Source organism: Myiozetetes cayanensis, unplaced genomic scaffold (assembly GCF_022539395.1).
Source record: "Myiozetetes cayanensis isolate MyiCay16 unplaced genomic scaffold, myiCay2020 scf6-25, whole genome shotgun sequence".
In the NCBI taxonomy this organism is placed as follows: Eukaryota; Metazoa; Chordata; class Aves; order Passeriformes; family Tyrannidae; genus Myiozetetes; species Myiozetetes cayanensis.
In genome coordinates this window covers 28,407,243-28,423,698 of record NW_026087853.1, presented here as the reverse complement: position 1 = coordinate 28,423,698, position 16,456 = coordinate 28,407,243, and the positions used below count along the sequence as shown (strand labels likewise).

Here is a 16,456-nt window from a genome sequence, read left to right as displayed (position 1 = left end):
TCTTCTGGGTATGCTTCTTGTGATGCAGCCCAGGATACAACTGGCTTTCTGGGCTGCAAGTGCACATTGCTGGCTCAAGTCCAGCCTCTCATCAGCCAGCATCCCCCAGTCCTGCTCAGCAGGGCTGCTCTCCATCTGTTCATGCCCCAGGCTGTATTGATACTGGGGGGTGCCCTCACCCAGGTGCAGCACCTTGCCCTTGGTCTAATTAAACCTCATGAGATTCCCATGGACCCACCTCAATCTTGCCCAGGTCCCTCTGGATGGTATCCCATCCTTCAGGTGTGTCAACCACACCACTCAGCTTGGAGGCATCTGCAAATTTGCTGAGGGTGCACTCGATCCTTTCATCTGTGTCATTAATGAAGATATTAAATCACACTTGTCCCAATATAGACCCCAGAGTGACACCACTTGTCACTGGGGAGTCCACTGGGACTCTGAGCCATTGACCACTGCCCTCTGGATGTGACTGTCCAACCAATTCCTTATCCATCCAACAGTCCACCCATCAAATCCATCTCTCTCCAATTTAGAGAGAAGGATGTTGTGGGGAACCACATCAAAGGCTTTACAGAAGTTTGTATAAATGATATCTGTATCCCTTCCCTTGTCCACTGATGGAGTCACCCCATCATAGAAGGCCACTTGGTTGGTCCAGCAGGACTTGCCCTTGGTGAAACCTTTCTGGTTGTCTCAAATCACCTCCATCTTCTGCATGTGCCTCAGAAGAGCTTCTAGATGGATCTGTTCCATGACCTTCCCAGGCACAGAGGTGAGGCCGAAAGGTCGTAGTGCCCAGGGTCCTCCTCTCTACCCTTTCTAAAGATGGGTATAATGTTTCTGTTTTTCCAGTCACCTGGGACTTCACCTGACTGCCCAGAGTTTTCAAATATCATGGCATGTGGCTTGGCAACTACATCAGCCAGTTCCTTCAGGACACTGGGATGCATCTCATCAAGTCCCATAGACATTCACATGCAGGCTCTTGACCTTCTCATGTCTGTTCTTGAAAGACTACTCTTCACAACTCTTGATGTAGAGGGCAACCTCTCCCCCTCTCCATCCTCTCCTGTCTTTTCTGAACAGCCTGTAGCCATCGATAGCTACACTCCTGTCATGGGATTTGTCCCACCAAGTCTCAGCAATGGCAAAAAGGATAACTTTCCAGCAGCACAGTGGTTTCCAACTTCTCCTGTTTGTTGCCCATGCTGTGTGCACTGGTGTAAAGGTACCTCAGCTGGGCTGTCGGACGTATGGCCTTCTCAAAGGAACGCCCCTTAATTCCTCTGAGATACTTCCTTGGTGTTTCCCTGTTGGCTTCTGTTGCCTCAGGAGTCCCTGGCCAGCCTCTGTCAGACTGCAAATGTGCTGCTTGTGGCTAACATAATTAATGTGGAATGTCACAGGAAATGAAAACAAGCACAATGCACACCACTTGTTTGCTGCTTGAGAATCAGCAAGTTTTCCTTTCACTTTAATAAACATCCTGTGTCAGGGCAGGTTAAATAACTCGGAATCTAATAGCAGTCATATATATAACACACTCATTGTAACCCTCTGTCCATTACTTGTTTTCACTTTTAACATCAACCTTTATAACTATGGCATGCAACTGAGCAAGCATTTCCATAAGTAATATAAAGGAAAGACGTTTTTGAAGTCTTTGAATAGTTATAAACTTCAGAAAACACTCATGACTGAGGCTCTGACTAAAAGCATCATTTGGGTGAAAAAAATATAGATCATGTCTTTATTAGTGTCTCATCATTAAAAATATACAATTAGTCTTAGAAGATTTAGAGTAACTTATTGTAGCAGGTAAAATATATAGCTGTCAATTTTTGGATCATGTCAGCCATAATTACATAGGTTGCCACAGATTTGCTAATTGTGCATTGTCTTCTGTGAGACCTTAGAGTACAATGTTACTGTTTTAGATGGCTCAGTCTCTGCTTTTCAGGGGAAATTTGCATAAGCAAACTTTTATCCACAATTTTTAAATGTAGGCATGTCTAATTTAGACTGTTTTCATACCAAACTATTTGATTTGAAAGTACAATAAAATATTTAGAGACATATGTCCCAGATTTTCATCCACATTTCATTTATACATGTAGGCACTAGCAATAGAAAAGGCAGTGGTCTTTAGGAAAGGTGGTTCTTTGTGACTGGCAACCAAGTTCACTACGGAATGTTCAAATGTAAATATTTACAACTATTTTGGCCACCTCAAAAATACAAAAGAATGGAGTTCTATTTCCAGATAGCCCCACTTTCAAATTCTTCCTTTGAAAAGAATACCTGGTCTTTTAAGCCTGTGAAAAAGGTTAAAGACTAAAATTCTACTTTCAAAATTTTAATTGATGAAAAAAAGGAAATGTCATTTTAATAGGGTGGAATGACTGATTTTTTTGAGGTGGCTTGCCTTTACCCCTTCCACTTAATGCCTTTTGAGCTAGCAGCCATACAGTTTTCTGAAGTCAAAGTTTAGAATAAAAATGCTAGTTAATGTTTAATTATTGGATCACTGTTGAATACCAGTAATATAAAGAGTTAGTCCCTTTTTACACACCAGATGAAGAAGTCCTTTGACCTTTGAGGTGACTGTTGATCTTTGGCTCATCCTTGCCTATCTTCACCTCCAGTGTCAGTGATGTTAATACAAAAGGAACTCAGCAGAATTTCAGAAGACAGGTACTGTCTTAGCAGTACTTTGTTGGTAGCATTGCCCTTATTACATGTATTTATGCTACTGCTGCCAGATAAAAATTGGCTTCAGTGAATACAATTGCAAAATTCCTCTTTCATCCTGGATGAGGTAACACTTTGAACTGCCTATTCACAGTTTCACAGGCAGTGAAACCAAAAAAAAAAAGCTCTGACAGTCTTCAAGTTCTGCCCTCTTTACACCCTCTCTAGCCAAGACTGCTTAGTGTTATAAAAAATTGCCATAATCACAGAAGCTGCTGACAGAAATAACTTATTGCAAAAAAATCCATGCCAGTCATACCTTATCATTAGGAAACTGTCTTTTGTAGGGTCATTCAGAGAGTTTTTGGTAGTCTTCTTTAGGGTTCTGTGTGGCTTGATTTCTGGCATATTCACTGAGGCTGCAGCATGACCAGAAATGTCTTGATACTGAGTTTAAATTTTCCATTCTTTAGTTTTCTTCCATACTCTAATTAGGTTTTATCAATTATTAATTCAGTTCCCATAATGGACTTTTAAGTTTCTGAACTTCTGCCACACATACCAGTCCCTTTAAAGCTCCTTGTAGCCAGATTCTGTACGTTTAGCAGTTTGAATCTTACTGTAGTTGTAGATATGCAGTCATATATGTTGCCATTCCTGGACTTCCTCTATTGTTTCTTTAACATGGGATGCTTCCATTGATTTGAAATCAAAATCATGTTCATAAAGTTTTTTTAAATGGCCCATTTTAACTTCTAGTAGATTGCTGTGCTGCAGTGGGATTTGAGAGAATTTCATTTACAGACAACTATGTGCTGATCACCCAAATATCAAAAATGACTAAGAACTGAATTTCAACTGGCCTTTAGTTATTTTTACTACCTGCACGTAGTTTCAGCTTGCTCTATTGGTAATCGACAAACCACTCACTCTCTCAAGGTTGAAACATGCATTTAACTGTTTTCCTGAATTTTCGCCTTAGGGGACATGTAAAGTTACTCTAATTATTCGACAAGGAGGTGGGAGATGATAATTGTTCCTTCTGTATAAAGTGAAAATTTAAGAGTTGCATTTTGCTTCTTTTTTTTTTATTGCTACCCCACAATAATTTTCAAAAAATTATTAAAAATCATTCGTAAGAGATAGGACACAATAGGAAACGAGACAAAGCTAACTCATTAATTATTTCATTTCTATTTTAGGACTGCAAAAATACCTTGAAAAATATCTGGAAGAGAAGGCCCCAGCTCTGATTTTAGTACCTGTGGTGGATTTACCTGGCAAGGAAGTTATTCATATGACATGCTGGCTAAGCTAGCAGTTTAAAAGAGATGAGCTGATACCAAAATGCACATACATTCCATCCAGGAGAGAACAAAGAAAAGAATCGATACTAACTGTGTTGGATACTTTCATGAAGCAATATTGTTTGATTTTAGCAAAGTCGTATTTAGCTTGCTTATGATGCCTCGGTATATGTGACAGAGTCAGGTTTGTATGAAGAATAAAGATTTCTTTTTAAAAGAATGTACTTTTTTCTCACTTACTTTTAAATGTCTACAGGTAATAGCAGGTGGCTCGTGGGAGATGTAGTTGATCTGATCACATCAGCTCTTTTGTTTTATATATTTAGGCGTGGTTACAATATGCTGATTATAACTTCAGATCATTTGGATGGAGGTGAAACCAGAACATTACCTCCAATACGGTTTTAAAGACTGGATTCCTTTCAATTCTATGTTGAATATACTCACTTCAGGCACCTCATGGAAACCTTATTTGTGGTCAAATTTTAGCCATTTTCTATCACCATAGAAGAATTATTCAGAGGAGTATTTAGAATGCATATTTTACAGAAACAAATAATGGAGATGATAGCCAGACAGTAGGATTTGCCACCCTGCTTTCTGAGGCAGGGGTATCTTTGTGCTTTACATCTGGTAGACAGCTCTTATTAAAGAGCTACTAATATTCAGGTAGCTACCAGTATTCAGAGTTACTATAAAACCAGAGCTTCAGTCTTCTCCAGAAAATCAACAGGAGTTTTACCACTGCTTTCACTAAAACCAGCTCAGACACACAGCTCCTATCAATTTCATTGCCACTGGTATTTTACTCACTACATAAGGTCAATACAGGAAAGAAACCCTTTTGCACTGTAGAGAAATCTTACTTTCAGCAAAAGGCTATAAAATTAAACTTTAAAGAACGAGTATCAAACCTTTGCCTTGCCTATGTTCTATATCTATGTATTCTCACTGCTTCTTTTCCAGTGTGTGAGCACTGGAGCATTCTTGCACCAGCATATAACTGAGATAGCTGCATAGTAGTAAGTTTACATTGAGGTAACTAAGAAGTGGAGTTAGCATTCTGGTTTAGTTTTCTTACCTGCTACCAGAGACACACTTGGCTGCAGCTGAAACGAAACAAGTGACTAAAGATAAGATCTTCCTCTGTTAGAAGTTCTGCATGGCCAGCATACTACGCTGATCAACATTTGAAATTAGAGACTGTTAAATGTTATTGTTCCTTACTATTACATCAAATAATATAGCAGAGCTGCCATCTTCGTTAATAAGAATCACTTTTTTCACAGGTCTTCAAATATTTTTCAAAAGGGAAAGACAAAGAGCTTTTTATATAACAGTGTATAAATATATGTATGTATTAAATTTCTTAAGGAGAAAAGGATGAACCTGTTAACAATACATTAATTGATTAGTATTTGGTATCGTTTTTATGTTGGACTTAAAACATATTTGATCCTTGTTTTTCCCATGATCAAAAAAGGGCTTGTTAATACCTGGATGTGCCTGATTTATTTCAATTCTACTGTTTTACAAGGCTAAATCATTTTCTCACTTCTCCCTGGAAATACTTTATTCTTCTCAGTGTGGAGTGCCCATGGACCAGAGACCCAAGTTGGACTGAATCAGAAGAGAAGGAGATGTACTTTCAGAAAGATAAGGATGAAGGTTAAGTTCTCATTGATACATACAGAAACAAAAGAGATGGCATAAGTTTGACTGTGTCTCCTGTAGCAGTCATTTTTTTCATTGTGAGTTTAAAAATGATACTGAAACATGTTGATCTTGGCTTTTGTACTGTACTGCATATTTTAAGGTGGCAGGATATTTGCTCCAAAAGAAGCTAGCTTTTTCTGCAAATCTTCCTGACTCAATTGATTTGTGACTCAAACTAGCCTCCTTTTTTTCCCATTAGAGCTGCATTGAGAAATGGTAACTGAATGCATTGGGCTGAAAACTGTGTGATCTATTTTTCTCTCAACTGAAAGCAAACCTTTTCCTTTTTTGGGGGGGAACTAAAACTTTAACAGGTTTATATTGTTAATTGCTAAAAAAGAATAGTATAGTTTGATGACTTTTTCTCCTTGAGAGGCTTCAAACAGTTTTTAAGTGGTGTGAGTAACTAAAACGATAAGCTGAGTCTATGGTGTTTGAGGTATGAATGAGGCCATTTGTTCAACAATGATATGCAAGGTAGGTGATTAAAGTGTTGTGCACCATATAGAGACCTAAGACTTTTATAACAGAAAGAAATAGCACCATGTTATCTGCCTTATGCTGCTGTACTTTCTTCATAATTACTGGGTCCTACTATGAATAAGATATTTCACAGAGCTCTTTTGCACTTTGTAATGAAAGTGCTAGCTGAAAATGAGAGGTAGGGAGATGGGCATAGACACACACATGCACATACATATATATGTGTTTTAGTGAAAAGAGGAAAAGACATCTAATCCTCAAAATTTATAGATGCAGGGGGTTTTTTGCTGTGTTTTTTTTATATTTTTTTCAAAGCAAGCTTGGTGGAGTGTTTACCCCAGCAAGTTTTAATCTTGAGACTATAAATTCCCGTATGTGCTAAAACACTGGTTTTGAGGACTTAAATATACACAAAAATTCTTCTGTTCCTCTAAATTTTAACTAAACCAGCAAGAGAATGTTTTGTGTGCATATTACATCACAAGAAGTTGGCTGATCTAGACTCCAGCACTCAGAACACAGAAGGGCAATGGAATGAGTGGGAAAATGTCTTTAAAATGTAGCCCAAGGTTTTAATTTTTCATTCTCTTCTTAGCAAGTATTAGAATATGTCTTAAACATCTTTTCTGCTTCTTTTTTTTCCCAAAAATAATTTATTTCTTGTTATAGTTCTCTGTGTCTGTGAAACTTTGTCTCTTCCTCCTTTTAAAAGTCTCTGCATATCAATTTCTTTAATTGGTTGAAAGTATGACCAAATGGCACTGCAAGACCAAAACTGATTTAGTAACTTTGCACTGTACTCATTTCAAAACCCAGTGACAGCAACAGTACCAGTGAGCCTTTACAATGCACGTGGCTAAGGTGCTATAAAGGCACCAGAGCTGATCTTCCTAAATAGATTTTAAAATGACACTGAGATATTTTAAGCAGAGATTATTTAATTTTTTTCCCTATGAGTTTTACAGTTAGGTGATTCAGGAGCTGATTTGTTACACCAGATAGCATGGGCGCATCTTTCCTCTTAGCCTTCAGAAGTCTGATGAGCATTGGAACAAGGAGGTCTCCTGAGTATTAGAGAGGTAATCTGAAGCAGCTCTTCTCCTTCAAGGACATCCTATTCAATCCATTATCTCCTGTCTATGTGCAGAGTCTAGTCTACCAAAATACAGTGACTGAATAAAACTTTTATTTCAAATAAATGAACACACTGGTTTAATAAAAGATCTGTACTTCATAGCGTAACAGTTCACTAAATGAACATAGAAATCCTAAAGTACAGAAACTTTTTCATGTGTCATGTTTTCATTTAACTTTTAAAGAAGTTAAATATTTGTTATTTCAAATCTTCGTTCGCAAAGCCTAGCCATGATGATTTGTTATTTCTTTCAGGATGGGTTTGCTAAAGCAAACCTATCTTATTCTATGTGTTAAAGTAAAACTGTTCTGAGCTCTCTGCGTACTAACCAGCACTTAATATTTAAGTAACCTGCTTTTACTATTATAAATGTCTGGCATTGAGAATACATATTAAGAATACTTGACAATTTACTAATTTATGATCTTTTTACTTGTATTTTAATACTTCTGGCAAGCCAGCCTGTGTTGATGCATTAGACAAACATTCAAAATAGAGACTTGAGACTTTGCAAGCTTATTTTTTTCAACTTTCATCTGAACACTGAATATTTTTGACCTATTTTAAATTTTAATTTTAAAAAACAGACTGGGTACCTGTGAACTGAACTCATATGTTACAGGCAAGTGCCCTTTTACTGATGATTCACTGCTTACAATTTCTTGGATTTGACTTCTGTTGGATTAATTCATGGCTAGGATTTGCCTGTGATTTCCTGCTTTTCTCATTTTTTTAGAGCACTGTCTGCTTTTTTCCTACATTCCCAAATACACAATTTGTTCTGAGGATCTTCTCACAGGATATGTCACCAGCCCTAGTCTCCTTGCCTTGGCCTTGACTCTCCATTTCATTTGCAATGTTTAAAAAACATTTTTGGATATGTCTGCTCATCCTCCGTTTCCTATTATGAGGCTGTTTTGTGACTGTATCAACTAATCCTAAATCATTTGGAAATACTGTTTGCATGTTTTAACCTGGATGACAAGACTTACTGTCCACAGTGCAAAAAGGATGTACTCAGAATAGGTCAGATTTCACATTTGTTTTTCCCAGCTTTCAGAAATTCCAACTCTTCTCTAAATTACAAAGATCCCTAGATCAAAAGAAAATAAATGTTTCAGAACAAAAAAACAAGCTGAACTAAACACCCTGAACAAATTGACAGATGCTCCAATCTTGTAACCTGTTAGGGGGCCTGTTAAAGTCAGGAGGCATAGGTAGGATCACACCACCCCTTTCCTGGATAAGTTTAAGCATGTCCTTTTGATTTCTTGTGCCTCTATTTCCATATTTGTATGTTTTCTCACCCTTTCCAAGGTGCTGGCAAAGGCATGCTATGTTGTAGTCATACAACCTGCAATAGCAAAAAATTTAGACTGAGTGAGCAGCACACATGAGTGTGAAAGTAATGTTGTAGTGGGAACCAGAACGAATGTGATCACAGATAGGAATTTGCATGAGCACAATCTGGAAAGCTTTTCTCCCAGCACACTGCCTGCAGCAGTCTCAGATCACAGGAGAAGTCTATAATACATCTAGTAACATTAATGATACATTTTACAGCATGATTAATCCCTGATGATCCCAGAGAGCTTTACAAGTCCATCACATAAAATTTGCCTGGGCCATCACTGGGACAGCCACACACGTGCTAGGGACCTCCCCTCGCAGCATGAGTGTGGGCAGGTCTCTGTGGTTATGCTGCTGGGAGAAGAGCTCCTCCACTCTCAACAGTCCCCAAGTAGGGGTATTTGCTTTGACAGAAGCCGCAGCTTTCAACCTCAAAGGCACATTACCAGGCAGCTAGTGTTATTACTTTCTGTTACTCATGAGAAGACTTGTTCTGCTTTAGATTTTGCCATGATACAGGGAGAAAATCCTTTTTCTATACTCCGTCAGGTAGCAGTCTCTTCTCCTTCTGCAACTCCCGCTACTGGCAGCTGTTAACAGTACTCTCTGACCATAACATCCCTGGTACATCGTGGTATTGCCATAGCCCCACTTTTCAGGAAAGACCTCGTTTGTCTGAGATGGAAGTTGTGCCATTGCATTACGGGTGCAAGCTTCTGCAAGCATTGCTTCACCTTCACTGAATCCCATGGGTTTGCTGGTAGCTGCCCTGACAGTAATTTATTTTGTTGCTTATAAAAGAGCAGGGGCCCAGAAGAAAGAAATACATTTCTCAGACGTAAGAGTTATCTCATTGCTACAAAGTTCAGTCCTATTCTCAGACATACCCAACCATTCTGCAGCAAGACACAGATACATGCAGATGTAGAGTCTTTTGTAACCAAATTTCCACAGCTCCAGAGCTGGATCTGTTAAGGTTCAAAGCAGGACGTGTTAAAGAATATGAACTAATAGAAAGGAAACACAGACAAGAAGTCATTGTCAAAGGAATGATATTACTAGGAACTAGTGGAGAAGTCAAGCTAAAAAGGCAAACAACAGGTCTAGGGACCTAAGGGGTTTATTCTTTATTTATGGGATGTCTTTGAAGGAAAGGACCCTGGACTGCCTTTCAGTATTGCTAGTTCTAACTATAAAAGATTAATGCACGAAGAACAAAGAGGAATAAATAGAGTTGCCAGGAAAAAGATCCAGAAGTGAACTTTAAAACACATCTCTTATCCCTTCAACAAGGTATAAAACGGTAAATGCGTGTTTTGGTCTGGCATCTGAAGGTGAGGATGCCTGAAATGAGGGTAATATGCAAGAGAAGCCACCAGCTGTGTGCTATCCTGCTGTTAGGAGACATTTCTCCTGGGTGCTGCCACAAGGAATGTGGTTAATAGGTCTTGACTGGAGAGTTACAGCTATGAATGTGCTTCTCATTTGTACCTTTCCTTGATCAAGGTGCTACAGAGTGCTAAGATGTTGATTCAGGACTTGTCTTTCATTGTTATGGATCTTGTTTAAAACCAACTATTTAAATACTGCAAATCTGACTGTCTCATATTGCAGCTCAGATTAGGCAAGCTAAATGTGATTCTTTATGCAGTCCCCAGCGCAGACAAAAAGCTTTCTCAGGTTGCAATCCTGCCACTCATGTAATTATTTTAGAGAAAGACAGCTCAACTGCTTCAGCTTCAGTACTTCACAAGAGGAATGGAAACATTAGGAAAAGTTTTTTCTTTGATGTAGAATACGCTGCCAGTTTTTTGTTATTAAAATAGGAGCTAACTTTAAATAAATAAAATTTTGCCTGGAGCCTTCTGAAAACTAATGTTGTGTTTTGACAGTGTCATTTTTCTGATTCTTGAAAGCATTATGTGAGTTAGCTCAGGACTTTAGCATGATTTTTCTTCTATGCTACATACAGTGAATTATTTTTTTCAACTCTGGATGTTAATTGATTTCTCTCTCAGACACATGCAGAGTCACAGCACTGTACAACTTCCTTACTTAACAGGAACTCCCCAAAATTGGGTTTTCCCCCTTTTAGAGGACAAGTGGATCAACGCCCTGCAGTTTATAGCAAAGTGGAGGCAGTTACCACTGTTTCTTATTGGAAAAATGGATGAAAAGCAATCATCTTGAAAAATAAGCTAAGGAAATTAAGAAATGTCACTCAAAACCCCCACAAGACAGAATTTTGTTTAAAAAAACCCACACCATATTCAACATGCAAAATGTACGTAATGCTTTATTAATTGGGCTTGTAGGTTTTATATCCCCTGAATTCCTGCTTTTCTATAAAGGATATTGATGTAAAGATGATATAGGACTTTGAGAACAAGCAGACAGTCTTTAAATAACAGCTGAACTGAGACTCCTGTCTTTGATGACAATTTATGGCCCTCTTTTAAAAAAAAAGAAAGTCATTTAGGTGTATGCTCAACTAGAAAACTCAAGTAATGTGTGCTTAGTGAGAGAAAAAAGATTGTTAACAGCACAATGTATCTTACAGCATAAAGTGCACCCCTAAAACTGCACATTGCTGAGCATTCTTAATGTGCTGTGAGCAATTCCATACACTGTATTTCAAACATTGAGTGCCCAGTCTAGTATGTACCTACATCAGGTGTGGCTAAAGTTTTTGCTATGTGATTTCAAGAGAGAAAAAGAGGTGGCCAAAGGACTTAAATTCCACTTAACAACTGTCAACGTTTCAAATTTATATTTATTTCCTATTTGAATAAAATAAAATACTTTAAATGGTAGGTTTTTTGGTCATGGTCGTATTTTTTTCCCAGAGAAAATGAACTGGGTCAAAGTGTTTATTTTCTTATTGAAAAGGTCAGATTTTCTGTTCAGATTCCTTTTTCCCCTTAGAATTACTGGAAAGCACTGGACCATGGAAGCCTTTCTGTTGCAGAACTTGTTGCAATTTACATGTTTTCAAATGTTTGGTTGAAATGCCAAATTCTATTTTAAAAGATCATTTATTTCTGTAGTACTTTGAGACACCTTATTTCAAGTAAAAAAAAAAATAAATCTTCTATCTGGAGTAAATACAGTTGAGAGATGTGAGCAGAGTCCTCAGAGACAAGAACTCTCAAATTCTGATGTTGACAGTGAACTTTGCAATGGTGGTAAGTTATATATTTACAATCTCTTCCCTCCTGTAAAATGAGGACAACAGTAATGGATATGGATTAGGTTGTTGAAAAGATTCTCTTGTAGGCAGTGACATATTAATAGTGAGGTATCCTGTAAGTGGTACACATTGGAAAAGAGAACATGCCCAATGCTCTTTATGCCCATAGTTCATGAGGTAGATAATTGTGAGTCCTGAGTCAACTGTGAATTACAAAGACTTTTCTTAAAATACCACACTCTGAGAGTCCTTCACTTGCTTTCTGGTCCACAAGTAGACTTCAGGATGGTGAGGGGATGCTATTGCAGATGCAGATTGGCCCAGGAGCCAGGAGCATAGCCCAGGCTTGTCTCCTGTATTGCTGCAGGGTAACTGCCCAGATTCTGTCTGGGTTCGTCCATCTCTGCACTACAGAGCAGTATGGAGCACAGGCATACTTTGACTTCTGGCTACTCTTTCATGGTTTTCTCTGTATCCTCAAAACCAGAAAATAGTGATTTTAATATTACTGAGATTTTTAGAATATTACTTGTCCACAGAGGTTGGGGAGTTAAGAACTGCAAATAGAGCAGAAGGATTGAAAAAACTGCTTTTTCTCTTCTGTCATCAGACTTTGTTTGCCTTTGGTCTTTGGAATCTTCCTTTGCTATCACTGTGTTTCTCTTTTCCCTCATTTCTTTCCCCCTCTTTGGATTCGTATTCCTCCTCTTTTATTTTATTTTCTTCTTTATCTCCCTGATAACTGTATTATAATGTCCAGGGTATGTTCAAAAAAAAGGAAAGCCCCATGTGAGCTCTTCTTTTGCATTCATAACTAAGGACCTTAAAAATCCAAGTTAAGAAGAATACCATAAGTGAGAGGGCACATGGGGGAGGGTGGGGGGGGAAAGCAAGCTGAGAATTGCAGCTGGTCCCATTGGCATCAGGTATATCTAGAAATACAAACTGTAAAGTTTCATAGATCTGAGGCAAGGTGAACAAGCCTTACATTTTACTCAGGTGTTACTTGCATCTCAACAATGTGACTTAGTAGTGAAATACCATCTGTTGCCTTCACCAAGTCCCACATACATCTTGCAAAAGGGACTGGGAACATAATTTGTATTTTCACTGAGCAGAATTTGTGCTCCCAAGTCATGTAAGCACCTTCAACAAAATGTTTCTTGGGAAGGTAATGTTTTATGATCTGGTAGCTTGAACTAAGATTTCCAAAGTTTACCAGACCAGACCATACAAATAAATGCAAAGTCAATCTACTGCAAAAGGTGCTAGAGAAATCCTCATTATTCCTTCTCTTTTTCACTCGTGTGAGGTATGGTTTGAAAGGCACTGCATGAAGAATGCCACCCTGCTTATGTTGAATGTTGAAGCGCAAAGTCTCTCCAAAAAAATCTGAGCCTTTGCATGGCTGTTCAAAGAGGAACTGATTCTTCAATGGTCAAACACCAGGTCAGGCTTCCTAGAGAGGTGGTTGTTGCCCCAAGCATGTCAGTGTCTAAGAGGAAATTGGAAAATTTCCTTAATAACATGCTTTAACTTCTGGTCAGCCCAGAAGGAGTCAAGCAGTTGGACTGTCCTTGTAGATCCCTCCAGCTGAAGCAGCTGTTCCACTCTGGTCTGTTCTGCCCGCTTTCCAGCACCGAGAAGCCAACACTCTGGACCTGATTTTCACGTGAGATCCCAGACTTTTGGTATGTTACCGGTTATGCGCTTTACAACTTAAAAATCCAGCTGGAAGCCTTTGCCACTACTCCCAGGCAGAGGTGTCACTGATGCCGCAGCGAGCACCAGCTGCCGGAGCTCCCCTCATTTTTTAACCTCGCAATCTGCCCCGAAAGAGAAACGCGGTAGAGCCGCGTGCGAGCACGTCGCGGAGCAAGCATCGGCAGAGTCGGAAAGGGCAGAGAAAAGAGTATTTCATCTTTCTTCTTTCCCCTCTCCGCATCCCCGCCTCGCCGCCCACCGCCCCCTCCCGCCCGGCCCCGGCGCCGCCGCCGCCATTTCGCAGGCAATGCTGCCCCCGCCCGCTCCCGCCGCGCTACAGCACGGGGCCGCCCGCCCGCCGCCGCAGGGCCGAGCAGGGGCTGTGGGACGGCGCTGGCACGGCGGGGACAGGGATGGGCAGGGCCGGGACAGGGATGGGCAGGGCCGGGACAGGGGTGGGCAGGGCAGGGACAGGGATGGGCAGGGCGGGGACAGGGGTGGGCAGGGCAGGGGACAGGGGTGGGCAGGGCCGGGACAGGGGTGGGCAGGGATGGGACAGGGATGGGCAGGGCCGGGACAGGGATGAGCGGCCTCTGCCGTCCCTCACGGACAGAGCCCAAAGGCTTGGAGTTGTGCTGTCACTCTGCTATTTTGTGCAAAAACGGGGTACGGTAGCTGTGGTTACTGATTATTGGTAACGGGTATGGTTCCACGATTGATGCGTGAAGTGTCTTGGACAGCAAACAGACACACACACACAAGACCCTTACGGTACAGTTTGATGCTTTGCAAACTAAGTTGTGGGTTTGTTTGTTTGTTTGTTTGTTTGTTTTTAAATTTGGTGTTCCCCTTCCGGTCTTGGAACTATAAATACAAGAATTACATTCACAGCAAATATAGAGAGATCGGAGTACGACGTATCAACTAGGAGGGAGAGGACGAGGTTGCAGCATGAACGGTTGTGAAAAGGAGAGTTAAAATGTAGGAAGAGAAGAAGTCTGCTCTGCCTTAGACTTTGCAAACCCCTTCTGTCAGCTGCTTTCTCATGCTGCAGTTCTTCCATATGCTCCCTACACCCACCAACACACCCACCTACACACACTCACAATTTACCAACACACTTCATGTCTTTGCTGAATTAAAATCCACACCATCATTTAAATAAAATAAAATAAACAGCTGTTTTCTTTCCACTAAAACCCAACATTTTCTGACTTGGCACTTGCGAAGCATTTGAAAAAAGCAGGCTGCTGGAGATGCTTTTGTGCTGGCACATCGTGATGCTGCACAACCCACAGGGCTGGACCTGGGCAGTCACCTGTGCACTGAGAACCACACCACTTAGGAACGGGACACTTCCAAGGGGATGGGACTTAGAAGCTGTGCAAACAACAGTAGATTGTCCTGGTGGTCACTGATATTCCAAACAGGCATCGTTCGATAAATAGAGTATTTAAAGCAGCATTGACAGGCAGAGCACTGCAGAACCACATTGCAGATATTTATTTCATGGCCTTCCATCCTATGGGAGAAGTACAGCTCCAAGAAGTGCAGGAACCAGAGGCTGTGGCTAGCTTTATCCCACCTGTGTCATCTTCTCTGTTAGTTACAAGCTAAATTATCAGTTGAAATTTGAAAGTGCCCAGCACACAAACAAATAGGAGGAAGGCAGGGTCTATTTTGGGGTTTCGACTCTGGTCAGATTGTAAACACTTACTGAAAACCATTTTCCCCTCCATTCCCCCTCTGTTCTTCTTGGACGAGAGAGAAAAAAAAAGAGTCAGAGAATTCCTGAGTAGAGGTAAGAACTGGGAGACATTTACTAACTAATTTTCATAGGCAAAGAGAATCAAAGTGAATAGAACTTAAATTTATTGCTAACAAACTTAAAAGCTAAATTTATTGCTAACAAAATAAGAACTAAAGAATAAAAGAGTCTTAAAACACAACACCTTCCTTCCACTCCCCCCTTCCCTCAGCTGCACATGGAGATGAGAAAAGGGGGTAGGTCACAGGCAGCAGCTGCTTCTGCTGCTGTTAAAATCCATCTCTTAGATAGGATCTCTTTCCAGTTCACTGTCCTAGGGGGTCACTTTTCCATCAGGTGCAGAGGTCTCTCTCTCTCTGCATTCTGATGGTCTCCATGGACTGCAAGGGGACAACTTGCTTCACCATGGTCATTTACCATGGTTACAGGGGGTAATGGCTTTGAGGCCTTCCCCTCTTTCCTGTGGGGTCCCTCCCCACGGGAGACAGTCCTTGATATACCCCTCTGGCATGGGTCCATCCCTTGGGCCACAGTTCTTCCATAATCTGCTGTCCCTTGGGTCATGAATTAGCTGCATCAGTGTAGATCTCCCACAGGGCCACAAGTCCTATCTGGGACAACTTGCTCCAGAGTAGGTTTCTCTCTCCATGGGCCACAGGTCTCCAGCAACACTCTGTTTCATCTTAGGCCTCCCACAAGGTTACAGCCTCTTCACGCACTCATCTGCTCCGGCATGGACTCCTTCGTGAGCTGCAGAGGAGGGTCTCTGCTCTCCGCTCCCCAGCAGTCTTCCACAGGCAGCAGAGGGTCTCAGCTTTCAATCTTTCCCCTGCTGGAGGGGTAGAGGGAGGCCTCCCCAGGCCTCTTCTTCCCCCCGTCCCGCCACACTGACCTTGGAGTCTACATTGCTATCTCATGTTCTCTTCTGCTCTCCTCTCCAGCTGGAATTTCTTCTGCACAACAAATCTTATCTTCCTCTGTTCTTAAATATGTTATCACAGAAGCGAATGTACCCATTAACATCAGCGACGTTAGGCACCCAAGACTGGATGGACTGATTAAAGCTTACATCATGAACCAGAAACTTAGTTAGGTCAGTGATCAATAGT

The 16,456-nt window shown here is 40.7% G+C and overlaps 2 protein-coding genes across 5 annotated transcripts in view; both read left to right on the top strand.

Moving 5' to 3' along the window:
- Positions 1-12,187, top strand: part of DPH6 (diphthamine biosynthesis 6) — a 212,078-nt gene extending 199,891 nt beyond the window's left edge. For 2 of the 3 annotated variants that reach the window (XM_050334898.1, XM_050334900.1), the window contains exon 15: positions 3,897-4,213. In XM_050334898.1, the coding sequence (XP_050190855.1) occupies positions 3,897-4,012 (116 nt within the window). In that variant the 3' untranslated portion in view covers positions 4,013-4,213. Of the gene's footprint in view, positions 1-3,896; positions 4,214-5,586 lie in introns of those variants that run through there. The other variant, XM_050334899.1, reaches the window with a different exon arrangement.
- A 2,856-nt stretch (positions 12,188-15,043) lies between these two features.
- Positions 15,044-16,456, top strand: part of ZNF770 (zinc finger protein 770) — a 36,361-nt gene continuing 34,948 nt past the window's right edge. For both annotated transcript variants that reach the window (XM_050334895.1, XM_050334892.1), the window contains exon 1: positions 15,044-16,440. The gene's annotated coding sequence lies outside the window, so the exon portion shown is untranslated. The remainder of the gene's footprint in view (positions 16,441-16,456) is intronic.